This window comes from Gossypium raimondii, chromosome 1 (genome assembly GCF_025698545.1).
Source record: "Gossypium raimondii isolate GPD5lz chromosome 1, ASM2569854v1, whole genome shotgun sequence".
NCBI classification, from domain to species: domain Eukaryota; kingdom Viridiplantae; phylum Streptophyta; class Magnoliopsida; order Malvales; family Malvaceae; genus Gossypium; species Gossypium raimondii.
Genome location: NC_068565.1, coordinates 19,018,863 through 19,042,428, shown reverse-complemented (window position 1 = coordinate 19,042,428; position 23,566 = coordinate 19,018,863). Strand labels below are relative to the sequence as shown.

At 35.9% G+C, this 23,566-nt stretch overlaps 1 protein-coding gene across 2 annotated transcripts; it reads left to right on the top strand.

Annotated features, from left to right (window-relative positions):
* The first annotated feature begins 4,122 nt into the window (after positions 1–4,122).
* LOC105785301 (probable ubiquitin-like-specific protease 2B) lies at positions 4,123–18,094 on the top strand. Of its 2 annotated transcripts, none has more exons than XM_052632691.1 (16): positions 4,123–4,451; positions 5,278–5,555; positions 5,674–5,764; positions 5,855–5,904; positions 6,202–6,399; positions 6,490–6,565; positions 6,821–6,929; positions 7,107–7,163; positions 7,319–7,450; positions 7,584–7,784; positions 7,882–7,937; positions 8,013–8,106; positions 14,948–15,038; positions 15,671–15,790; positions 16,132–16,554; positions 16,833–18,094. In XM_052632691.1, exons 1-16 carry the CDS (start codon positions 4,313–4,315, stop codon positions 17,775–17,777), a joined length of 3,060 nt encoding a protein of 1,019 aa, XP_052488651.1. In that variant the 5' UTR covers positions 4,123–4,312; the 3' UTR covers positions 17,778–18,094. The 2 variants fall into 2 exon arrangements, with proteins under 2 accessions (XP_052488651.1, XP_012466779.1); XM_012611325.2 differs by having other exon boundaries at positions 5,278–5,588.
* The last annotated feature ends 5,472 nt before the right edge of the window (positions 18,095–23,566 follow it).

The following is a 23,566-nucleotide window of genomic DNA, read 5'->3' as shown; positions in this document are numbered from 1 at the left end:
ATAGGTAAATAATGGTAAAATTAATAAAACAAAATTTACCAACCCATTTGCTTTATCTTCTCCACCGAAATTTTCAAAAAAATAGGGGTTTTTGAAGCTTAAAATTTCAACCACTTAATTCCTTTTCATGTCAAGATAAGTCGAGATTGGAATTAGATCAGGGAAAAGGAAAAGTGGACGAATAGTCAATAATTTACATCCGAGCAACTCGAGGTAAGCTTGTATAATTAGAATTAAACTTTCATTTAATTGCAATTGTATGAAATGAATATGTATATATATGAATTGAATGGTTGAAATAAACGATATTGATTTTCTTAATTTGAAATGTATTGAGTAATACCGATCCCTGTTTGAACTATAGAAAATCATAGGATACGAGTGACATGTCACTAGGGTTACCGTTTTGGTCGAGCTCCTACATTTGTTGCAGACTCACCACAGCTTGTATGAGCTTACCGTTTTAGCTCGATAGAGCTTACCGTTCTTCAGCTCAGAATGAGCTTACCGATCATAGCTCGAAAGAGCAAATGATAATGAATTGACGGATTACCGATTGATGCACATAGTCTGTATCACCCGAGTATCCTTCGATGTTTCATTAGGTTCAACGGGTATTATACTATTACCGATTATATGATTGAGAATGAAATGGAATATGATCTATGTGAATTGTATATATAAAATATGATATGTGTTATGAGGACGTATGGAACTGGAAACGGAATTTTATGAAATGTATGAAAGAAATCATGAAAGAGTAAAATTTGCAATAAAACAGTTTTGGACAGCAGCAGTTGTATAACTTTGAAAAATCACTAAAAATTGTGAGAACCGCATTAGAGGTTGAATAAGACATGATATTATAGCTTAATGAGTCTAGTTTCACATAGAAGAAAAGATGTAAGCAAAAGAATCTCGTATTTTGAGATATTTGAATTTTTGTGAGCTACTTGAGAGTCAAAATAGAAAATATGATTGCAATATCCCTACCTCTTTTTAATTAAATTTCGAGGACAAAATTTCTTAAAGGAAAGGATAATTGTAACAATCCAATTTTAGCTAGTGTCAAAAAATACGGCTTTGAAGCTGAATTTTGTAAAAGAAATTGTGAAATTACTAATAAAAGGACTTGCATATCTATGACAAGATTATATTCTTGAATTTTCAAGTTATTTAATCGAGAAAGACGTTGAGTATAGTATAAAGATTGAATTGTGAAAATGTAATTGCTATCGAGTTTTAATTTAGAAAATGCAAGTGGACTTATATAGCAATTCAACCAATGAATAAATGGTTATTTAACCATTATTCACTTGGTTAGTGGGTTGAGAAGATCCCATCCATCCATTTCCATTTAGATGATAATTGTTAAATCAAAGCCATCCATTTTAAGTTAATTATACTTAATTATATCACTAATCATATTTCATAAGTTAAGTGAGTGGGAGAGAGAAAATATTCATCATCTCCTTCATGCTATTGTCGTCTATAGCTTAAGAAAGAAGAAAAAGTTTCAGAGTTTTTTAAGCCATTTCTGATCCAAAATTCAAAAGGAAAGCATGATCTTTTCGTTGAATTTTTATGGATTTTAGATCATGTGAGCTTGGTTTAGTTGACCCAACTCTTAGATTTTTCAATTAGGAAGATTTGTTCAAGTTTCCTTATTTGAATAATTAGTGATTTAGAAGCTTAAAACCATGATATGATAAGAACTATGTTAGGATTATGTTAAGCTCATGTTAGAACATAGTGGAAAGTATTGTTTTAAGTTAGAATTTGAGTTAAGCTTGCTAGTTAATTTTATGACATTAAGGACCAAATTGAATAAAATAAAAGTTGTTATAAAAATTATGTTATAGATTGGTAGTATGAGGTCCCTAGTGAATATATACAAATTGGGGTTTTGATTCGATAAATAATATCGAAAGATTATTTCAGACATTAGGGCTTAGAAGGACTAAAATGGATAAATTACATTTGATGAATTATGGATGTACTTTTATGAGTTTCGTGTGAAACTGATATGATTTATATAATTGAATTTATCGTACGTAGCCAAAAACAACGTCGAGATGTTGCAAGATAAAGGAAAGATGAAGGCCGTAGACAAGTAGCTCTATCCTGATTTGTGCTTTCATGACTTTGAATTCAATACATAGCCTATTAAGTACTAACTTGTTAAGGTAACAAATGATACTTGTCTCATGATTGGTAAGTATCTTGAGCTATAGTGAATTGCTGTAAGGTGATGAAAATATATGTGATTGTATGCATATCATGTTTTGAATAAAAAAATATCAGTATGAAATGAACGTGATGAATGGTAAATGAAGGTGTGATTCAATATGTAAATGGTATGTGAAAGCATGATAATGATATGCAAATGATTTGTGAATGATATGAATTTACCATGTAAATAGTATATAACATGTAGAACATGTATGTATTGAAATAATGAATACCCTATTAAACGGTCTCGGATAGAGTCAGGTATAGTTGGCATACTATAGAATTAGTTATATAAAGATTACTTTGGTTTATACTAATGAGGTGTAGAGCGCATATTACTTTGGACCTACTGACGAGGTGTTAAGAACGCATTGCTTCGGTTTATACCAATGAGGTGTGGCGCCAGTGGTAGAGCCAATGGGGGTTGGCAAGGGCCATAGCCCCCCTAAAATAGAAAATTTTCCATTTAGGCCCTTTATAATTTATCAAATTTTAAATTAGTAATGGTAAAATTACACTTTGCCCCCAAAAATAATAAAATTTTATACAATTAAACCATTTAAAATCCATTAAGTTATATAAATTTTTGGAATTTTTTTATTTATGAAAAATGTGCTATTTACTTCTTTAATGGTAGTAAAATCTCTCCAAAACTTGAGTTATTCATTTAGTACATATTAAAATCAAATTTGAATAAGTATTTTTTAATTTAATTTAGAAATTGTATTAAAATATTATTTAATACAAACTAAATGAATAACTTAAACTTTGAAGAGACTTTATCACTATACGGTCTAGTGGAGCTATTAAAATCAACATAGGTTCGGCTTCGGCAAGAGGAGTTTTGAGAGACTAAAATGGTGAATAGATCATTGGGTTCAATCACAAAATAATGAATAACTTAAAATTTGAAGAGAATTTATCACCATACGGTTTGATGGAGCTGTTAAAATCAACACAGGTTCTGCTTCGGCAGGAGGAGTTTTGAGAGACCAAAATGGTGAATGGATCATTGGTTTCAATCGCAAAATAAGAATATGTTCTATTTTTCAAGTTGAATTATGGGTCACTTTCAATGGTGTGATATTGGCACAAGGAAATCTTCATGATAGAATATTGATACAGACCGATAATTTGGAAGTTATTGGGGCTATCAAGGAGTCCTTATTGAAGGGATCAAATTCTGCATTAATTAGGTGCATTATGCAACTCTTACGAAAGGAGGCGAATTGGTCCATAGATTAGGTGCCTAGAGAAGATAACAAGGAAGCTGATCAAATTACCAAGTTGGCTTTTGATCGAGAGGAAGGATTACAGTTATATTTAGTTTCTCATATAGTTTATTTCTAGTTCTTTATAATGTTTACTTTCACAAAAAAAAACATTTTTTTTATTTTTTGAAACTTTCATATATTTAATATTTCTTTTTGAATTTTTAAATTATAATTTTTAAAAGAATTAGGATTTTTATTGAAAATATATTTTAAAACCTTAATTTTTATAATTTTATGTACTTCTTAAAGGTAATAACCAAATTGACAAAAACTGTAAATGTTGATGGTTAAAATGGTTATTCTATCTTTTTATATACTTACAAAATTGGATGAGGTGATCAAAATTAAAGTGCAGAGACTAAATTTTAAATTTGTTAAGAGTACAGGGACTTCTAACAGATTTAAACCTATATAAAATTATCGAAATTATGAGGGGTCAACTTATGATAAATCCCAATTCCTTTTCCGATTGAATTCCTATAAATCAAAACCTACGCGCAGAGAGAAGCGTTCATCAATGTTTTCTGTCATCTGATTGATTCGTGTTATTTACTCTCCGAACATGCGCGTTGCTTAATCATCCTAAAGCCAACACGTTTCAAATCTTTTTCTTTTTTTTCTCGCTCGAGCTGGTTTTCTTCAATCTAAGTCGTTGGTTTACGCCGAAATTAGGGTAGTGCCTTTCCTCTCCTTGGAAGATCGCGGGTAATTGGTCTCCTGTACGTTTACTCACTGAGTTTCTATTCCCGGCTCACCGAGTTGCCAACTCTTTCATTCAGTCTGATTTATAGTCGTCTCACGCGCCAATGAAGAACGGTCTCGAGGTGTTCGACTTCAAGGAGGAGGACGAGATTTCAGAATTGGCAGCTGATAAGTATTTGAGTAAATTGAAAAGCCCTAATTTCGATGACGCCGCGACTCTTAAATGTCAGTTTCTCGAATGCGGTAGGTTTCTAAAACAAATAAATCTTTTTCTTTTTTAAATAATTTTTTGGGCGCTGAAAAAAAGCCCCTAGATAACCGATCGAATTTTCTGTCTAATTTTAAATACACAAAATCCTTACCTCTTTTTAATAAGGCTAGGGAAATGAAAATGAAATGATTGAATTGTAGTTAGTAATTGTATGAATTTTATTTTACCAATATTGCAATGAGGTTGTAGGAACCAGTTCGGAATCACTGTTTGGATTGAATTCCATAATTTGGTCAATGCCACTTCCAAAAAAAAAAAAAAAAGGAAAGAAAAGAAGTGAATGTTAGCTCTGAGTTCACTTCCAATGAAGCAACTAGAATTTTTCAGAGTCTGTGGTCATTAGTAGATTGATTGTTTGTAATCCCTTATTGAGTAGCGGTGACCAAGATGTGGAGATATGGTGAATTACAAGCTCTATAGATTGCTTGATCGATGTGAACATTTAGATGTGTCTAATAAGATGATACTCTTTTCTTTCACTAGCATGAAAACATTTATTTCTGTTTGGATTGCATGTTTTGTGGAGATAGTTAACTATCCTATAATTTGCTATGGTTTTTATTTTTGGTTTTTCATCTTTTCTGCATGTGTGTATGTGGGATTGGGCTTTGAAAAGTATGAGTCATATTCTCTTTGTTCAGCAATGGATGTTGAATTCGGGATGGTTAAAGTGATATTATATGCAAAATTTATTAAAAATTGGAATTATAAGATAACTGTAGAGTTAGATGCATGGATGTTTCATATTTACTTAATACCCTGCTTTTCTGATAATAATTCTTTTACCTTTTCCTTAAGTTGCCCGTGGTGCTGCTGTTCAGAGAAAGGGAATGGACAACATTCCTTGTGTAGATGTTGATGCAATTGATGGTGATTATAGTTTTGATGGTGCTACTACAGCTGCCTCACTGGGGGCTGTTGAAAAGGAATTTTCCAAGGAAGGAAATACTGACCTGGATGTTTCCCCAGAGTCAAAGTCCACAAGTTCTGAACAACAGCCAGACTTACAAAATGATATCCATGAGTTTGAGTTGAGAGATTCATTTTCTGAAGCACCTTCACCTGGGAAAAGACAAGTAAACGATTCCCTTTCTAATTCTCCTTTAAGGGTACTTTTCCAGTTATTCCTGAACTACATTTTGAATTAAGTTATTTATGTTTTGGCTTGCGCTTACATTGTTTTAACTCTTGCAGATTGAGCCAGTTGATCTGGCTTCAGATGCTAATGAAAGCATGAATGAAAGATCTCCATCAAGTCCTGCTTCTGACATAGCAGCAGATAATGGTATTCCTTCTGATTTGAAATTTTACGTTCAATTCCTTATTGTTTGTAGTGGTTTTTTATTTTCTAAATATTGTTATCTGCATTTTTCAGTTTCTTTGAATGGCAACATGTTAGATCATTGCGTTGGCAATATCCCTGTGGTAATTTCCTTTCCTTTTAAATATATTAATAAATGAGAATGGGCAAGGTGGTGTGCAGTGTTTTTCATCTTTAGGGGGTTCATTCATATACCATGTAGTCTATTGTCTGAAGTTAGCTCTCTGGGTAAGAGTTTCTAAATACCCTCTTGACATGTTATTTTAAGTTTTTCTTTAGTTCACTTTTAAAACAGTTCTAAAGAAAATTATTAGCCTATAGTATCAATATTATTAGTACATGATATTGTGAAGACTTATCAGATTTGTTTCAATTATCCTTTTTTTTTCTGAAATTTTCAGGATAACATAGATGGGACAGTTGTTATATGTTTGGATTATGTTCTATATCAAGAAAATTGTTACACAGGGGTATCAGCCATTTTTTCTCCTGATGGCATCAAAATTGAGTGCTCAAGTTTGAGTGACCACCATGGGACCTTTAGTTTCGAACGGGGCATTGATGATATTATTAGCATTCATTGTCAGTGGTTTCAAAGGGTGAGTCCTAAATGGCAATGTTTAAAGTTAGTGCCTTTGTGCAGTTTCTTGGTTTTAACAGTATACAGTTCTGTATGGTCTGCATTGTAGGTCGGATATATGACAGTCAATCTGAAAGTCCTATCAAAGGGTGCAGCAGAGGCTGAGAGTGAATGTAAAACTTCAGGTTAGTGGTCTTACATAGCTTTTTTATTTTGTTTCGTGTAATCTTTTTTCTTATTTTCTTTGATCTATAATATTTTTGTCTATACAGATGAAGACTATTTTTGAGGATATGGTTTGACCTTGTTCAATTGTTTTTCTTTGTTTAGAGTCTTGGCCTAGGATAACATATACTTTGACCATCATATGGTAATTGGCTATCAGCTATTTTTTTCCTTCTTTTTGTCTGACTTTATTTGCTCATGTATATATCTTCCAGCTATTGAGGAGTTAAAGTTTGCGGTTTTTGACCCCAGATGGTCTGAGAAACAGGAAGCAATCACCTCATTAAATGTTAAATACCTAGCCATGTGGAGTACTTTGTTTGAGTAAGCTTCTTAATTGATGTTTCTTTTCAAAGTCATCATTCAACTCTAATTGGCCACTTATGTTGATTTTCTTGTTCCTATTTTGTTTTCCTTGACAAAGACAGATATTTACATGCCTGTCATGATATTATGATGTTAAATCTAGAGCAGGGCTAAAATATTCCTTTTCCTTTTCAGTCCACTGATGGAAATGGATGGGAATGATTCACCAGTACGCGAGTCTTATTTTCCCAAGTAAGTTCTGGAACTTCAACCTTCCCTCTCCAGAAAAAAAAAGGGTCAAAAGTCTATGTTTTCTTTTTGTTTCAAGTGTGTTCCCTGATTCATGTCCCTGGTTGGATGTCATCTAGTCTTGCTTATGCTCTATACCTACAATACCTGTTTTGCAGTTTTGAGGAGCCTTTTGAGGAGGTTATATATCCGAAAGGTGATTTTGATGCTGTTTCCATTAGCAAGAGAGATGTTGAACTATTACAACCAGAGACCTTCATCAATGATACGATCATTGACTTCTACACCAAGTAAGACCATTTTAATTATTTCATACTTGTGTATGTTTCTATTTTTAATGCTCAAGTTTAGAACATAAGAAATTCTAGGGTTTAGCATACACTATCTTGTGGTTTTAGAGGCTTTAAATCATGTTTTTGACAGGTATTTGAAGAATCAGATACAGCCTGAGGAAAGGCAGAGGTTCCATTTTTTTAACAGTTTTTTCTTTCGGAAACTTGCTGATCTTGACAAAGATCCATCCAGTATTTCAGATGGAAGGGCTGCTTTCCTGCGAGTTCATAAATGGACTAGGAAATTAGATATTTTTGGAAAAGATTACATCTTTATTCCTGTAAATTTCAAGTAAGAAACTAGTTCTCAGAATCATTATTTCCTTTCTAGGAAAGACATCTAAGAACTTATGACCTAATGTCAAAGTGTATGTGCATATTACTCACAGCCTTCATTGGAGTTTGCTAGTCATATGTCATCTTGGGGAAGCGGCTAGTTTTAAAGGTATATATTCTGGTTTGACTGGAAAGGGCTTTTGGGAAATATGCCTTTTATTCATGCATATTTTTTATATTTCAGATGAAGACTTGGTCAATTTATCGAAGGTACCATGCATATTGCACATGGATTCTATCAGAGGAAACCATGCAGGTCTTAAAAATCTAGTCCAAAGGTATCCTAATGCTTTTACACTTCATATTTTTATGGATTCATAAATATGTATGGACGCAGGTTTCTCTTCTTAGTTTTCAAAGCCTTTACTGACACATGGTTGCTTTTCTAAGTTGAAAGTGCTGATTTTTTTTTTCTAGATTATTAATTTCTGCTTTTCTTCTCTTAAACTTTTCATATCATATATCTTTAGGATTATGTGGGAACCTTAGTATAATGCACTTGGTCCTTGTGTGTTTTCCTCAAACATGCAATTGAAAGTTTTTTATTATAAATGTAATGGATTAGGGTGCTCTCAAGCAAATATGTATTAGTGGTAGTGATTAGTGAAAGTAATTAACTTCTCTGGTGTGGCTTAGGGCTAGCAGATGAATAAAAAAGTTGGAACTCTAAAAAACGTAGGGTTATAAAAAACCTCTCGTTTTGGTCTATCAATTCAAAGAAAATAATAAGAATAATAATTTTGGCTATAAAGCATACATTACAACTTATTTATACTAGACTTCAATTTTGGCTATAAAGCATACATTACAACTTATTTATACTAGACTTTTCCTTCAAGTAAAGTTACTGGGCTTTCTTGCAAATAAAGTTTTATTCCTTGCCTTTAAACCCTAAAGTTAGCTAATAATCCAGGCTGACAATGATATATCTAATACTTAATAAAAATCTAAAATCTAAAATATTATAAAATAAATAAAAACTCCATCATTTTCACTCTCACTGAATCATTCCATACATTGTACTAGATTTTGGACATCCACACTTGTATTTTCTTCCTTGAGTCTGCTTTAGGGAAATTATATGCCAGCTCTAACAATATGAGCAATTAACCATTCATTTTTGGTGAAATTATTAAATTTTCCTTGTAGTCTTAAAATGAACTAGAGCTTGTTAAAAATTCAAGATTGTCTGTAGAAAGGTTCTAGATAACAAAACCTTTGGAGGCAGAACCATATTTGAACCCATTTGGTTTTCTTATGCATGCATATAATTTTGCTATGCATCTAATATGAAACTTGAAGTTCCTCCTGGCAAAGAACCGCTTTTGGTGTTATTCTGCACTTGAGTGCGAATAGGTGATCCTATTCATGTATTCTCTCCTCTCCTCCTTGATACACTTCATTCTCTCCTGCCTCCCTACAAAATAAAAAGAAGAAAAACTAGAAAAGCCTCAAACCAATGTGTCCAGAGATATTGAGATTCTTCAATCTTATTATTATTTCTATTGTTATTGTTATTAGTATCTGTTAAAATCAGACTTAATTTTATTCACAAGAAATTACACTGATATATATACACAGTGAGCCCAATTTAGGAAACTCTATACTAGGAAACAGACTAATTCTAGGAATGTTGACCCTAAAAACAGCCTTAAAGTTAGGGATAACAATCATTGAAATATTTATAGAATCCTAGCTAATACACACAATATTTCTTATTTAGGAAACTGTAATCTGACACTCCCCCTCAAGCTGGGAAGTGGATATTATACATTCTCAGCTTGCTTACTAGTTTCTGAAAGAACTTCCCAGACAATCCTTTGGTAAGTATATCTGCCACTTGACCATCAGTGGACACAAATGGAGTGCAAATTAAGCCACTGTCAAGCTTTTTTTTTTATAAAATGTCTGTCAACCTCAACGTGCTTTGTACGATCACGTTGATCTGGATTATGTGCAATATTGATAGCAGACTTATTGTCACAATACAACTTCATTAGACCTTCCCACTTGATATTCAAATCTCCCAAAATGATTTTCAGCCATAATAACTCACAAATCCCAAGTATCGTCGCTCTAAATTTAGCTTCTGCACTAGATTTAGCCACAACATTCTGTATTTTACTCCTTCAAGTCACAAGGTTGTCTCCTAGGAAAGTGCAACTGCCCGAGGTTGATCTTCTATCAACAATAGACCCTGCATAATCTGCATCAGTATAGGCTTCAAAGGTTAACTTCTCTCCTTTCTTAAATAAAATTCCTCTGCCTGGCGTGCCCTTTAAGTACTGTAGAATTTGATACATGGCTCTAAGATGTGATTCTTTGGGGTTGTGCATGAATTGACTTACAACACCGATTGTATAGGCAATATCCAGTCTAGTATGTGACAAGTAGATGAGCTTCCACACAAGTCTTTGATATGAACCTTTATCAACTGCTGCATCTTCTAGTGCATCTGCAAGTCTGTGGTTAACCTCTATAGGCGTCTCTGCTGGTTTGCATCCCAACTTGCTCGTCTCTGTCAACAAATCAATTATGTATTTTTGCTGAGATATGAAGATTCCTCCCCGAGAATGTGCCACTTCAATACCGAGAAAATATTTTAACTTACTGAGCTCTTTGACTTCAAATTCTTTTACTAGGCATTTTTTTAAATTCTCCATTCCTTTCAGATCATCACCAGTCTCTATAATGTCATCTACATAGACTAATAAAGCAGTCACTCCCCCTGAAGATGAGTCTTTACAAACAGAGTGTGATCTCCTTGGCTTTGTTGATACCCCAACTTGAGCATTACTTTGGTAAACCTTCCAAACCAAGCTCTCAGGGACTATTTTAGTCTGTACAAAGCCTTTTTTAGTCTGTAAACTACCTGTCCTGTATTTGGACTGAACCGTGGTGGAACATCCGTATAGACTTCTTCCTCAAGATCACCGTGTAAAAAGGAGTTTTTGATGTCAAATTGCTATAATTTCCAGCCTCGATTGGCAGCTAGTGACAACACTCTCACAGTGTTCATATTTGCAACAGGAGCAAATGTCTCAAGGTAGTCTATTCCATACATTTGAGTGTACCCTTTAGCAACCAATCTTGCTTTGTACCTCTCCAAAGAACCATCTGACTTATATTTCACTGTGAACACCCATCGACATCCCATTGGTTTCTTTCCTCTTAGTAATTTCACCAAGTCCCATTTCTTAATTTTTTTAAGGGATTCCATTTCAACCTTCATGGCATTTTTCCAATTCTCATCATCTAATGCCTCGGATACGGTTTTGGGAATGGAGATGAAATTTAGGTTAGTAAGAAAGGCTTTATGTTTATGGGATAAATTTTTGTAAGACATGAATAAGTACAGGGGATGTCTTGTGCAAGCTCTAGTCCCTTTCCTATAGCAATGGGAAATCATAGTCTCTCTGATCTGAATTTTCAGTAGTTTCAGTATTAGTATTCAAAGTAAGTTCAGCAATTACCTCGGGTGGCATAGTAGTAGGTTGTATAGAAGAAGAAGATGATTGAACTTGCACCGGTGCCTTCTTCCTTGAGTAAACCAGTAAAGGACGAGTAGTGTCCTGAATCCCTTGTGATTTGGGTGTATTAGGCTCTGTTTCAGGTTGCATAGTTTCGAGTTGGGCAGGCTGGTTGGCATGAGAGGACTGAGTGTTTGGCTGGACAGAGAACTGAGTGTGAGTGTTTGGCTGGGTAGGAGCTGGAAAATCAAGGAGAAAGAATTCCCTGTCTTTATCTTATGTGAGATCTCCCCTCAAAGATAAGGACTAGTAAAGTAATTCTCTTGTTCTGCAAAAGTAACATCAACTGATACATAATATTTTTTTGTGGCTGGATGTTAGCATTTGTACCCCTTTTGAGTGGAAGAATAATCGAGAAAGACACATTTGACAGCTCGTGGATCAAATTTTTCCCTGTTTTGAGAATGTACATGTACAAAGGCAACACAACCAAATATTTTGGGAGTAAGGTTATTTGAAGTATTGAAATTAGGAAAGAATTTTGCTAGAACTTGCATAGGACTTTGAGATTCAAGGACTTTTGCAGGCAATTTATTTATCATATGTGTAGTAGTTAAAACAACCTCCCCCAATATTGTTTAGGGACATTTTTTTGGAACAAGAGGGCACTTGTAATAGCTAAAATGTGACCATTCTTTTTTTCAGCAACACCATTTTGTTGGGGTGTGCTAACACAAGATGACTCATGTATAATGCCTCTTTCTTGGAAATATGGTGAGAGAAATTGATTGAAATAGTCCTTGGCATTGTTCGACTTAAATCTTTTTATTTCAGCACCAAATTGTGTTTTAATCATATTGTAAAAGTTTGGAAAGACAGACCTTACATTAGATTTCTGTTTTAAAAGGAATATCCAAGACACACGAGTACAATCATCAATAAAGGATACAAACCACCGAGCCCTAGAAATGTTTGAAATAGTGGTTGGTCCCCAAACATCACTATGAATAAGAGTAAAAGGAGTGGATGTTCTTTTATTGCTTACTGGAAAAGAGGTACGTTTATGTTTTGCAAGTTCACAAACATCACAATGGAATTTTTCAACAGTAACTCTTTGAACAATGAAGGAAACATAATTTTACGGACTCCAAATGATGGATGACCAAGGCGGAGGTGATGGAGCCAAATTTGGTCTTTATTGGTTTTAACAAATTCTGAGATGAATGATAAAGGTGAGGAATTCAAAGCACTATCATGTCCACTGGATTCTTTAAGATAGTATAGGCCATTTACTTCCTTAGCAAGTCCAATCATCCTCCTCGTATTCTGTTCCTGAAAAACACATCGATTGTGATAGAAAACCACACTACAATTAGAGTCTTTGGTAATTTTTTGGATTGATAGAAGATTGGTAAACAGTTTTGGAACATGGAGGACATTTCTAAGGGTAAGAGTTTTGTTTATAACAATTTCACCCTGATCAACCACTGTGATCACAGAACCATCGGCTACTGTTATCTTTCTATTACTAGGGCAAGGTGTATATGAAACAAATTTTTGTGAGGAATGGGTCATGTGGTCTGTAGCTCCTAAGTCAATGACCGAAGAACTTTTGGTGGGTATATCCGAGACTTTAGAATCTTGAGAAGAAGATATACCTGAAAAAGCCAAATTACAAGTACCTGTGGAAGAAGATTTTTCCAATGATCCCAGCAGATTCTTCAACTTCTCAATTTCTTTTTTATTGAACTCAACAGATGATTCTTGAGAATTCCCTTCTCCAGCCAGCTATCTTGCTGTATGTGCTTGCCCTTGTCCTTTTGGTTGTCCACTTTTCTTTAAAACAATTTTATTCGTTGTCTGTGGCTTCCCATGGAGTTTCCAGCATCTTTCTTTAATGTGACAGGGTTTTTTGCAGTAGGTGCACCTTAAGGAATCCCTGTTAATAGGTCTTGTAAGTTGTGTCTGCCTACTATCTTCGCTAGTTGGCTACTCCAGGCCAAATTTCCTCTCATTTACAGCTTTTGTAACCAAGACTGAACTATCCACCTGACTATTCTCAATCATAACTCCTCTTCTTCCTTCCTTAACACGAAAAATCGCAATTGTCTCATTTAGTGATGGTAGATCCTCTTTTCCAAGTATTTGAACTCTTACTGCATCAAACTCAACATTTAATCCAGCAAGAAAATAAAAAATTTGATCCTTTTCAACGAACCTTTTCAGGAGTGCTGCATCTTCACTGCACTTCATCTGAATGCATTGGTAGTGATCCATCTCTTGCCATATTCTTTGCAACAGGTTTGAATACTCCGTGATTGACCAACTTCCTTGCTTGGTAGATGAAATCTTAGTCTTGATTTCATAAATTTGGGCAGCATCTCGAACTTTAGAATAAGTTTGCTTCACAGCTTCCCATATTTATTTGACTGTGTTAAGAAACATGCATGTATCACTGATTTCTGGCATATAGAGTTCCATAACCAAGACATTACCATAGAGTCTTGTTCATCCCAAGCATCAAACTTAGGATCTCCTTCTTTAGGTCCAGTTTTGAGTAGGTGACTCAGCTTTCCTCTTCCCTTCAAGAATGTGTGAACCAGTTGAGACCACTTCAGGTAATTCTTCCCATTTAACCACTTCAGATCATCTCCAGTCTTGCTGGTTTCGACAGTTTCAGCCATGTTTCTTTTGAACAAATTCTACAGGCTTGAGGGTTGATCAGGAATGAGAAGACGTTGCCAGACAAAGAATAAATAAAAAAAAACCCAGAAATTGAGCTAAAAAAAGGCTTTGGTACCATGTTAAAATCAGGCTTAATTTTATTCACAAGAAATTACACTAATATATATACACACAGTGAGCCTAACTTAGGAAACTCTATACTAGGAAACAGACTAATTCTAGGAATGTTGACCCTAAAAACAGCCTTAAAGTTAGGGATAACAATCATTGAAATATTTACAGAACCCTAGCTAATACACACACAATATTCCTTATTTAGGAAAAATGTAATCTGATAGTATCATCCTAGTTTGCTTGGTAAAGCAGTATTTTACACAATATATTGATTGTGTAATTTAAATCCTGGCCAACTTTGTTGCCACTAGATTACCACTTCTGGTCTCAGTTTGTGGAACTGGCTTTTGATGAGCAGCAGTCCATAGTTCTCTTCCTTCCAACAGTCATACATAGCTTCAAAAGCCTCTAATTGGATTCTTGAATTCCTGAATCACTTTTATTGCTTAGTTATTTAGTACTTTAATAAATGCATTGAGCTTCAGCATACTCAAAATTTGACTTTTTAAAGTACCCAAAAAAGAAAAAGAAGACTCCTTAAATGGCTTCCATGCTTTAATTTGCAGCAAAAGCTAGCCATTAAACAAAGGGGTCCAAGCCATATTTGTATTTACTGGTCTCTGATAGCCCTTTCAAAAATTGATCACTTCTTATTGAAGAATTTCTTCCTATGCATCATGCTGAATCTTTTTGTCTACGCCTTTAATTTCAAGCTTGTTTGGGTATTTAACTTCGTCTCTCCCCCCACCCCCCCCCAAAAAAAAAAAAATCCCTCTTAATTAGCTAATATGCATTTTTGAATGCTACATCAAGTTATTCTTGACCTGAATTTTGTCCCTGAAAATGACAGTTACCTTTGGGAAGAGTGGAAAGAGAGGCACAAGGAGACATCTGAAGATCTTTCTTCAAAATTCTTGAACCTTCGATTTGTCTCGCTTGAGGTACTGCTGGTCTGGGTTTAATGTTTAGCTATTTTGTGATACTGTCTTGGAATAAGAATTTCCTCAACAACTCTGGGGGATTCAAGAAGCAGTGAGAATTGGTCTGGATATTATGGTTTCTTGTTCCATTTGATTCTGCGCTTGATATTACGGGTCTGGGGCACCGTTTTAGTCTATAATTCAAAGAGAATACTTTGGTTGTCTTGCCTCTACTTGCTCAATGACATGATGAATGTAATTTTTCTGTAAGGATGTTTTACATTTAATATCAGCTTGCAAAGAACAAAGTTTTTTTTCACTAGAGAAGTGAAGTTATGGTACACATATTTGTGCTTATGTTTGCCTTTTTCTTTTTCTTCCATGATTGTTCCTGTCATCTTTCTGTGTCTTGATGTAGATTATTTATTTATGTATTTACATTTTGTCTGTATGCTTGCATGCAAGGTAGAGAATTGGCTATTCTTTATTAGTTGGGGACTGCAAAGTTGAAAAAGGAAATAAGGAAAATTAAGAAACGAAATTTGTCATGCATTGCATCTCTGTAACTCTGTTGGTATTACACTTGATCATTGCTTAGTCCTTGTCCCTCTCGTATGATGCATTTCTCTAACAATTTGTTCATTTATTGCCAGCTGCCACAGCAGGAGAATTCATTTGATTGCGGCCTTTTCTTACTTCACTATCTAGAGCTCTTTTTAGCTGAAGCTCCTCCTAACTTCAATCCATTCAAAATAAACAAGTTCTCTAAATTTGTAAGTCATCGGCGTAGGTATTTTGGTTCATAGTGCAATTGATGCATATGCCTGATATCATATTATTTTATAATTTTAATGAACTTGTACCTTTTTATTTTCATATATATGTTTGTCCAGTTAGCAATGAAGTGATCTAGTTTTGAGTTGACATGTAAATGCTTTAGTATGAACATGTTCTGGAGTTTGGTCTCAGGACCAGGAACCAAGTTAAAAGTTTCTTCAAGATAACCTGATAACAACCTGTTGACTATGTTGTGATCATTCTTTATATTTGTTGTATGTTCTGAATTATTAGCCATAGTTTTTATACTATTTTTTCCCTTTGTTTTGTCTCCCAGCTTAATTTGGATTGGTTTCCACCTACTGAGGCATCTCTAAAGCGTACTCTCATCCAGAAGTTAATTTTTGAACTCCTTGAAATTCGTTCTCGGGATATCAGTTCATCTCATTGCAGTGATGAGAATATTTCGTCTAAATCTTCAGAAAATATTGAAAATGAAAATGGCGTGGAGTTCATTACAGAGAGTTTCAGTCCAGAAGTAGCTTATAATGGGAATTTGGATTCCCAAGTGGGTCAAGGGATTGAAATGACTCTGTTAGCATCATCTTCTATGAGAAACACGGGGAGTGTTAATGATTCTGGCCTGGTTCTTAGGGAGTTTTTTGATCCAGGAGATACAGCAGGGCCTTTGCTCGGGCAATTTCAATCTTTTGACCACCCTCCATATTACAATCTCAATGGGGCAATATCACCAACGGAGGTATTGAATTTCATCATTCTTGTGATAATTTGCTTCTACCCAGTTAGGTCTTAAATGATTTTGGTGCACTGGTAACTTGATTGCTTACTACCTTCTGATGCTATGTTAAAGATGGATACGCACCACAAAAATGAGGCTAAACCAATTACTGTGAGAAATTAGCAAATAGGGGATTTCTACGATATCATATCTTTGTTCTACGTTTTCTTAGATTTAACTATTATGTTGGTGAAGTTTTATTTCCATATCCAAGTACAAACAATCTGTTTTATTTACAGGAAGTGCAAACGGGTCAACCATTTGCTTATTTAGCTTCTGGAGAAACTGGTTTTCCACAGTTTTCTGTTATCACACCTCAAGCTTGTGAAGCTCCATATTCATCAAGTGGTTTTGCCAAGGGCAGTACATGGAATCCTGGAATTTCCATGCAAGGAGAGCATAAAGTTGACACATCTTTTGAAACATCTTCTGCCTCCGGTGATGAAGAAGAAGAAGAAGATGATGTTGGGATCATCGAATGTAATCCCAGCCAGATTAAAATGGATCGAATTGAAAAGCAGGATACAGATCAGGAACAATCTCATCTAGTGGAAAATGTAGAGTGTCAGAGGAAAGTTTTCATGCCTGCCTCCATTCGGGTGCTGGAGACATCTATCACTGAAGTTTATGGAACTTCTGAGGACACCATCAAGATTTGCATTAGCTCTGAGAATGCAGACCTTCGCTCCAAAGATGATTTCCCTGTATTGTTGCATCAAAATCTTGGTGCAGCAGTGAACCAGTTGGATCAGGACCCTCAACTCATTGAAAAGAATGCTGAAATGGTTCAGAACGAGGCCAGAGGTGAGGATGTGCGAACACTTGGTGAAGACCTTCCATCTGAAGATAATTCAACACTATCATCCTATAAAAGTCCCAATCTGCTGTTGAATCAGTTGGATCAGGATTCTGAACGACTAAAAGATAAGGAGGCTAGAGGTGATGATGTGCAAACAATCAATGATGACATTCCGTCTGAAGATAATTCAACTGTATCCTCGCATCAAAATCCAAGTACAATGTTGAACCAGTTGTATCAGGATTCAAACGTGGTTGAAAACAAGGAGACCATTGACGATGATGTGCAAATAACCAGTGATGGTATGTTGGCAGAACTAGCAGGGCAACCAGTAGCGAAAAGGATGCGGTTTACGACTTCCTTTGAGGAGAAAGTGGACTCTTAGGGACCTGTCAAAGTGGATTTTTTTGTTTGTTTCCGCCTTACTTTACTAGGAATTCAATCCACAACCATGTATTTATTTACGTACGTGTTGCCATGCTGTGAATATTGTTGGTGGCTTTATGTTGATTTATGACTATTAGGATGGGGCAGTAGAAGATTCGTTTTAGTCCTTTTGGATAGATATCTTAGCGATTTTAGCTTATTATAGTATACCATATTAAGTAGAGATACATTAGCTTATATTGATGTGGTTTTACAGATTTGCGTAACTTTTTATATGGTTAATATTTCAACCAACCAACTTCAGATTTAACATAATTGTGTTGTGCATATAAAGTTTTAAATAGATAAAAAATCATTGTTATATTAATTGAAAATATTGTTTTTGGTTTACATTCAGCAAATAATTATATAATATTTTAATTTACTCAACGTTTGATGCGTGATTTAAGTAAATAGAATGTTAATATGATAGTCGAATTAAGTAAATATCAATTGTATAATAATAGTTTAATACTAAAAAATTGATTATTTTTATATTATATTATGTGTTAAATATAAAATTGGTATCCAAACTTGTCCACTTTTCTTAAATTGGTACTTATGGGTTTTATTTTTGTTCTAGATTGGTACTCTGAATTTTTTTCCGTCAACCAAATTGATACCCGAGTCTAATGTGTTAGCAACGCTGGCCAATCGCGTGCCATCATGTGATGTCCTACTGTACCTTTCTTTTTCTTTTTTTCTTTCCTATTATTTTCCCTCATTTTCTTCCTTTCTATTTTCTTATTTTTCTTTTTCTTTCACTGCTTCTACACTTCATCTTTCTTCTATAAAAAACTCATGATTTCACTCTTAGCCCCAAAAATTTCCCTCACTTTCTCACCGTCCAATCAACGCTAAAATCACATCTCTTAAATCCCTTTCGCTTTTCTTCCCATTTTCCAACCACCATCAACCAACCTCCACCACTTCCCCTCCCCTTTTCAAACTAACCCACAATGACAAAATCTGATAGAAATATCTGAGTTCTTTCTTCTCTTTCTTTTTTGAAGTTACACGATAGAAACATTTAACTTTCATAGTTGGTCAGATCCACTAAAATCATATATTGTATTATCATTCACATTTATGTTCGTGTTTGAAACTTTAATTTTTCTGCAAATAAAGTGGACTTCAAATTTCAAAATTTAAATTTTCATTAAATTATTTATTAGTCAAAATAATAAAACCAAAAGAAAATAAAAAAATCGTTGAAATCAAAATCCCTCAAAAATCGAACCTATTAGTTGGAAGAAAATTAACATCACAAAAAAAAAAGAAGAAAAACCATCAATATCCCCAAAAACATTGAACCTAGAAAATTTCCAAACCCCAACAAACATACTGGTGGGAGCTCGCAGTTGCTAGCTCCACCACCAATGATGGCATATGTGAGCGAAGGGCATGGTGGTTTTGGTGGTCTTCAAAAAGTTGCTTTGACCAAACCTTGGTCGAAAAATACTGGAGAAAACTCAGTTATTGACCCTAAAGATCCCATGTATGGGAATGCTTTCTATTTTTTTAACAGGAAGAAAAATAAGAAGAAATAAAGGCTTTATATGGTGAAAAATCAGCTCAAAGATCAATTTTATGAGCAGATTTTGTTTATACTTTTGGTTTGGGTTTAAAGTAATTAATGGTGAAAGTGGGATGGTAAACAAGAGTAGCCATGAAAACTAGTCGAAGTTGGTTGATAGTGGCTGAAAAATGATGAGGAAAATGAAAGAGGTTTAAGAGATGTGATTTTGATGGTGGTTGGATGGTGAGAAAATGAGGGAAAATGTTGGGGGTTCTTGACAGAAGAACGAAGAAAGATGAAAAAATGTAGAAGCGATGCTAGAAAAAGAAAAATAACAAAAGAAAAGAAAAAATGAAGGAAATGAGGGAAAATAAAAAGAAAAAAGGGTATAAGAAGACGTGGTGGCGCGTGATTGGCCAATATTACCACATCAACAAAAAATTACGGCGTTAGACTTGGGTACCAATTTAGTTGACGGAAAAAAATTCGAGTATTAATTTGAGACAACAAAAATCATAAGTACCAATCTGAAAAGAATGAATAAGTTTAGGTATCAATTTTATATTTAATCATTATATTATTTATAAGTAAATAAAAACATTTAACCAATTCTTTCCCCTATTACGTAATAGTTCTAAATTAAAAAAATTAGACAAAGAATAATTTGTTTATTCGTGATGGGTTTTATGTTATTTGCTGTCTTATAATTTCATTTGTGTTATTCATTTGATTTTTTATATATAAAATTAACACGTGCATAAATTATGTAATACAAAATTTAATATATTTAATATATTTCTTTAAAAATAATAGTGTCTCGTAAAAGTCTTTCATGTTTGGTTCAAGTGTCATGGGACGAAGTTAAAAGCTCGTGACCATCAAATGCATCCAATGGAGGTCTATTGCTCAGATGGGGATCATTTGGCCCACAAGAACTGGCCTGATTCAAAGAGCTATTAGACAAGCTTGTCAGATTGAAGCCTGGTTGGCCTAATAATGAAGAGATGGCAACTTAGGCTAATATGGTAACTAATCTTAGAAGATAGAGGGAATCATATCTTGTAAAGATTAGATTAGATTTGATAAGGCATATCTTGTAAATCCCTAAAATTAAGGGATATGGTTAATTTCATCCGTCGATGTAAATGTATCTTGACCACCGATTTTGGGGGAGATCAACTATAAATAGAGAGCCTCCCCCTTAGATGTACTCACTCCCTTCATTGTTTTATTATTCTTTGTGAATAAGAGAAATAGAGAGCATTTACTCAAACACTTTGTGAGCGTTCTTTCTGTTGTTCTTTGTTGTTCTTCTTTTGGCATAAATCGCTTCCGCTCTTCAATTGATGCCTTGGAGGAGTTCTAAAAGAATCCTCACTTGAGTTAAGGCTGACTTAGGCGAGTTTGGACGAACAGATCGCCTAAGGCTACACGAATTACGAGACGAAAGGTCTAGCCCCGTGACAAGTGGTATCAGAGCAAGGTTTGAACCAAGTAATATCCGAGTTGTTGGTTCAAAGTTGCCGTTGGGATGTCGAGAGAAAAGTTCGAACAAAGGTGGGCGAGGAAGTCTTTGAGGGAGACATTATCGGCAATAGAGGAACGTGTGGGTAAACTCGAGGGATCCATGGAGGATATAAAGGAGGCACTCGATGGGGTCGAGGATCGCTTAGCAAACTGAAAGGAGCAGTCCAGAGACTATGTAAAGATGTCTCTTGATTCCATCATGGATAAGGTAAACGAGTTGTTTAATTCACACAGGGACAAGCTGTCGGAAATGAATGATGCTCTCGAGGCCATGATGATGGCTTTTAAGGAGGAAACAATGGCCACGACGAGGGCTTTAAGCACAAGAATAGAGGAGCTCGAGGGAGAGCTGGCCTTGTGTCGAGCAGCCGTGGGGAATGGTGTGGCAAATGCAGCACTCAGTAACGAGGATGTCCCGAAGCCGAAAGAGTTTGTGGGGATAAGGTCTGCATACGATGTGGACAATTTCTTGTGGAGGATGGAAAACTACTTCCGTGCCAAAGGCATCATGGATGATGCGGCTAAGGTAAACACTGCTTCAATGTTTCTTACTGACATTGCGCTTTTATGGTGGCGAGGCAGGACCACAGATAAAAGGCAAGGTGAGATTGGGACGTGGCAAGAGTTCCAATGCGAATTGAAGGGATAGTTTTACCCAAAATTTGCTGAGGAAGAAGCTCGGGCAAAGTTGCAAGGGATAATGCAACGAGGCACGGTGGGGGAGTATGTTCGAGAGTTCAAGGAACTCAAGCTCCAAGTTTCAGAGGTGACCGAAAGAGAGGCATTGCTTGCTTTTCAGAATGGATTAAAGCCGTGGGTCAGACAGGAGGTGGAACAAAGAGGTGTTCAAAAGTCAGCCGGAAGCCATGACGAGAATCGATCGATGGTCAAGCTTGGTCTAGGGAAAGACAAGCTTGGGTCTTCCAAGTCCGAGGACAGGGGCGTATGTGAAATGGATCACAAGGAAGATATTATTGATGGCAATGGCAACGGCGACAATGGTGGTAATGGGAAACCACGAGTTGGGTAGAAGAAACCCAAGAGGAAAAGGGACAAGCTGAAATGCTTTCTTTGCGACGGTCTACACATGTTAAAGAAATGTCTGAAGAAATCCGCGCTTAAGGAGAAGCCGGTGGGTAAGGCCTTGGTACTTGGTTCGAGCGGAAGGGGTGTCAAAGCCAAAGAGGCCGAAAGCGAGAAGAAGCCAGTGGAGTGCTTCTTGTGTCATGGTCCGTATAGGTTGCGGAAGTGTCCAAGGAAGTCTGTCATCGAGGAGAACGATGGAGCAGACAAGGAGCCCAAGAAGCTTGGTTTGAGCAAGGGAAAAGCCGAAGCCAAGAGGGCAAAGAGGAGCAAAAACAAGCAAGTAAAGTGCTTCTTGTGCCGTGGTCCACATGAGTTGCGGAACTGTCCAAAGCAAGCCAGAGTCAAAAGAAAGGCAACGTCTGAGCTTGGTGAGTCATCGGAGGGGCTTCCACCCAAGGAATAGGTGAGTTTGTCATCGGACTTAGAGGAAAGAGTTGCGATGAAAACAGTGAAGCTGGGACCAATGAGGCTCAAGTTGAGTGAAGCATCGGAGTTGGTCGAGTCATCGACAAGGCTTCCACTTATGGGAGAGGTGGGCGGTGCATCGGACTTTAAGGAAAAAGAAGTGATGCATGTGGGATAGTTGACCAGAGTAAATGCAAATGTACATTCCGAACACTGTGATAGTGTTTTGCATTCTAACTTGTTGACTTGGCAAGAACGTAGGGGCCCTTTCGAAGTTCTTGAGCAAAGAGGCCGAGACTGTGGGAAAAGCGAAGCCAAGTGTGGTGAATCAAGAGGATTCTGCTCGAGTCAAGTTAGAATGTGGACAAGAGAGTGACATAACTTCTTATCATCGAGATGTACAAACGAGTAGGACAGTTCGAGTTAAGAAGCGACGTAAGCCGAGGCAAAAGTCCCGAAGGAAGGGGAAGGCTAAGACGTTGAGACGGGCCCGAAGCGAATCCAGTCAGTGCCATTCGGAAGTCGCAACGAGGACGTTGCAAGAATGGGTGGGGGAGAATGTTATGGGCCGAAGTTCAAAACCCGTGACCATCGCACCAAATGCATCCAATAGAGGTCTATTGCTCAGATGGGGATCATTTGGCCCACAAGAACTGGCCTGATTCAAAGAGCTATTGGACAAGCCTGTCAGATTGAAGCCTGGTTGGCCCGATAATGAAGAGATCCCAACTTAGGCTAATATGGTAACTAATCTTAGAAGATCGAGGGAATCATATCTTGTAAAGATTAGATTAGATTTGATAAGGCATATCTTGTAAATCCCTAAAATTAAGGGATATGGTTAATCTCATCCGTCAATGTAAATGTATCTTGACTGTCGGTTTTGGGGGAGATCAACTATAAATAGAGAGCCTCCCCCTTAGTTGTACACACTCCATTCATTGTTTCCTTATTCTTTGTGAATAAGAGAAATAGAGAGCATTTACTAAAACACTTTGCGAGCGTTCTTTCTGTTGTTCTTTGTTGTTCCTCTTTTGGCATAAACCGCTTCCGCTCTTCAATTGGTGCCTTGGAGGAGTTCTAAAAGAATCCTCACTTGAGTTAAGGCTGACTTGGGCTAGTTTGGATGAACGGATCGCCTAAGGCCGAATGGATTGCGAGACGAAAGGTCTAGCCCCGTGACACAAGTCGAAGCTTATATCAAACGGTAG

Excerpts from the sequence above, each read along its gene's own strand:
- LOC105785301 (XM_012611325.2), top strand. The coding sequence starts at position 4,313 with ATGAAGAACGGTCTCGAGGTGTTCGACTTCAAGGAGGAGGACGAGATT. Across the intron at positions 5,905-6,201 it reads GCGTTGGCAATATCCCTGTG|GATAACATAGATGGGACAGT; the intron begins GTAATTTCCTTT and ends TGAAATTTTCAG. Across the intron at positions 16,555-16,832 it reads GGGCAATATCACCAACGGAG|GAAGTGCAAACGGGTCAACC; the intron begins GTATTGAATTTC and ends TTTTATTTACAG.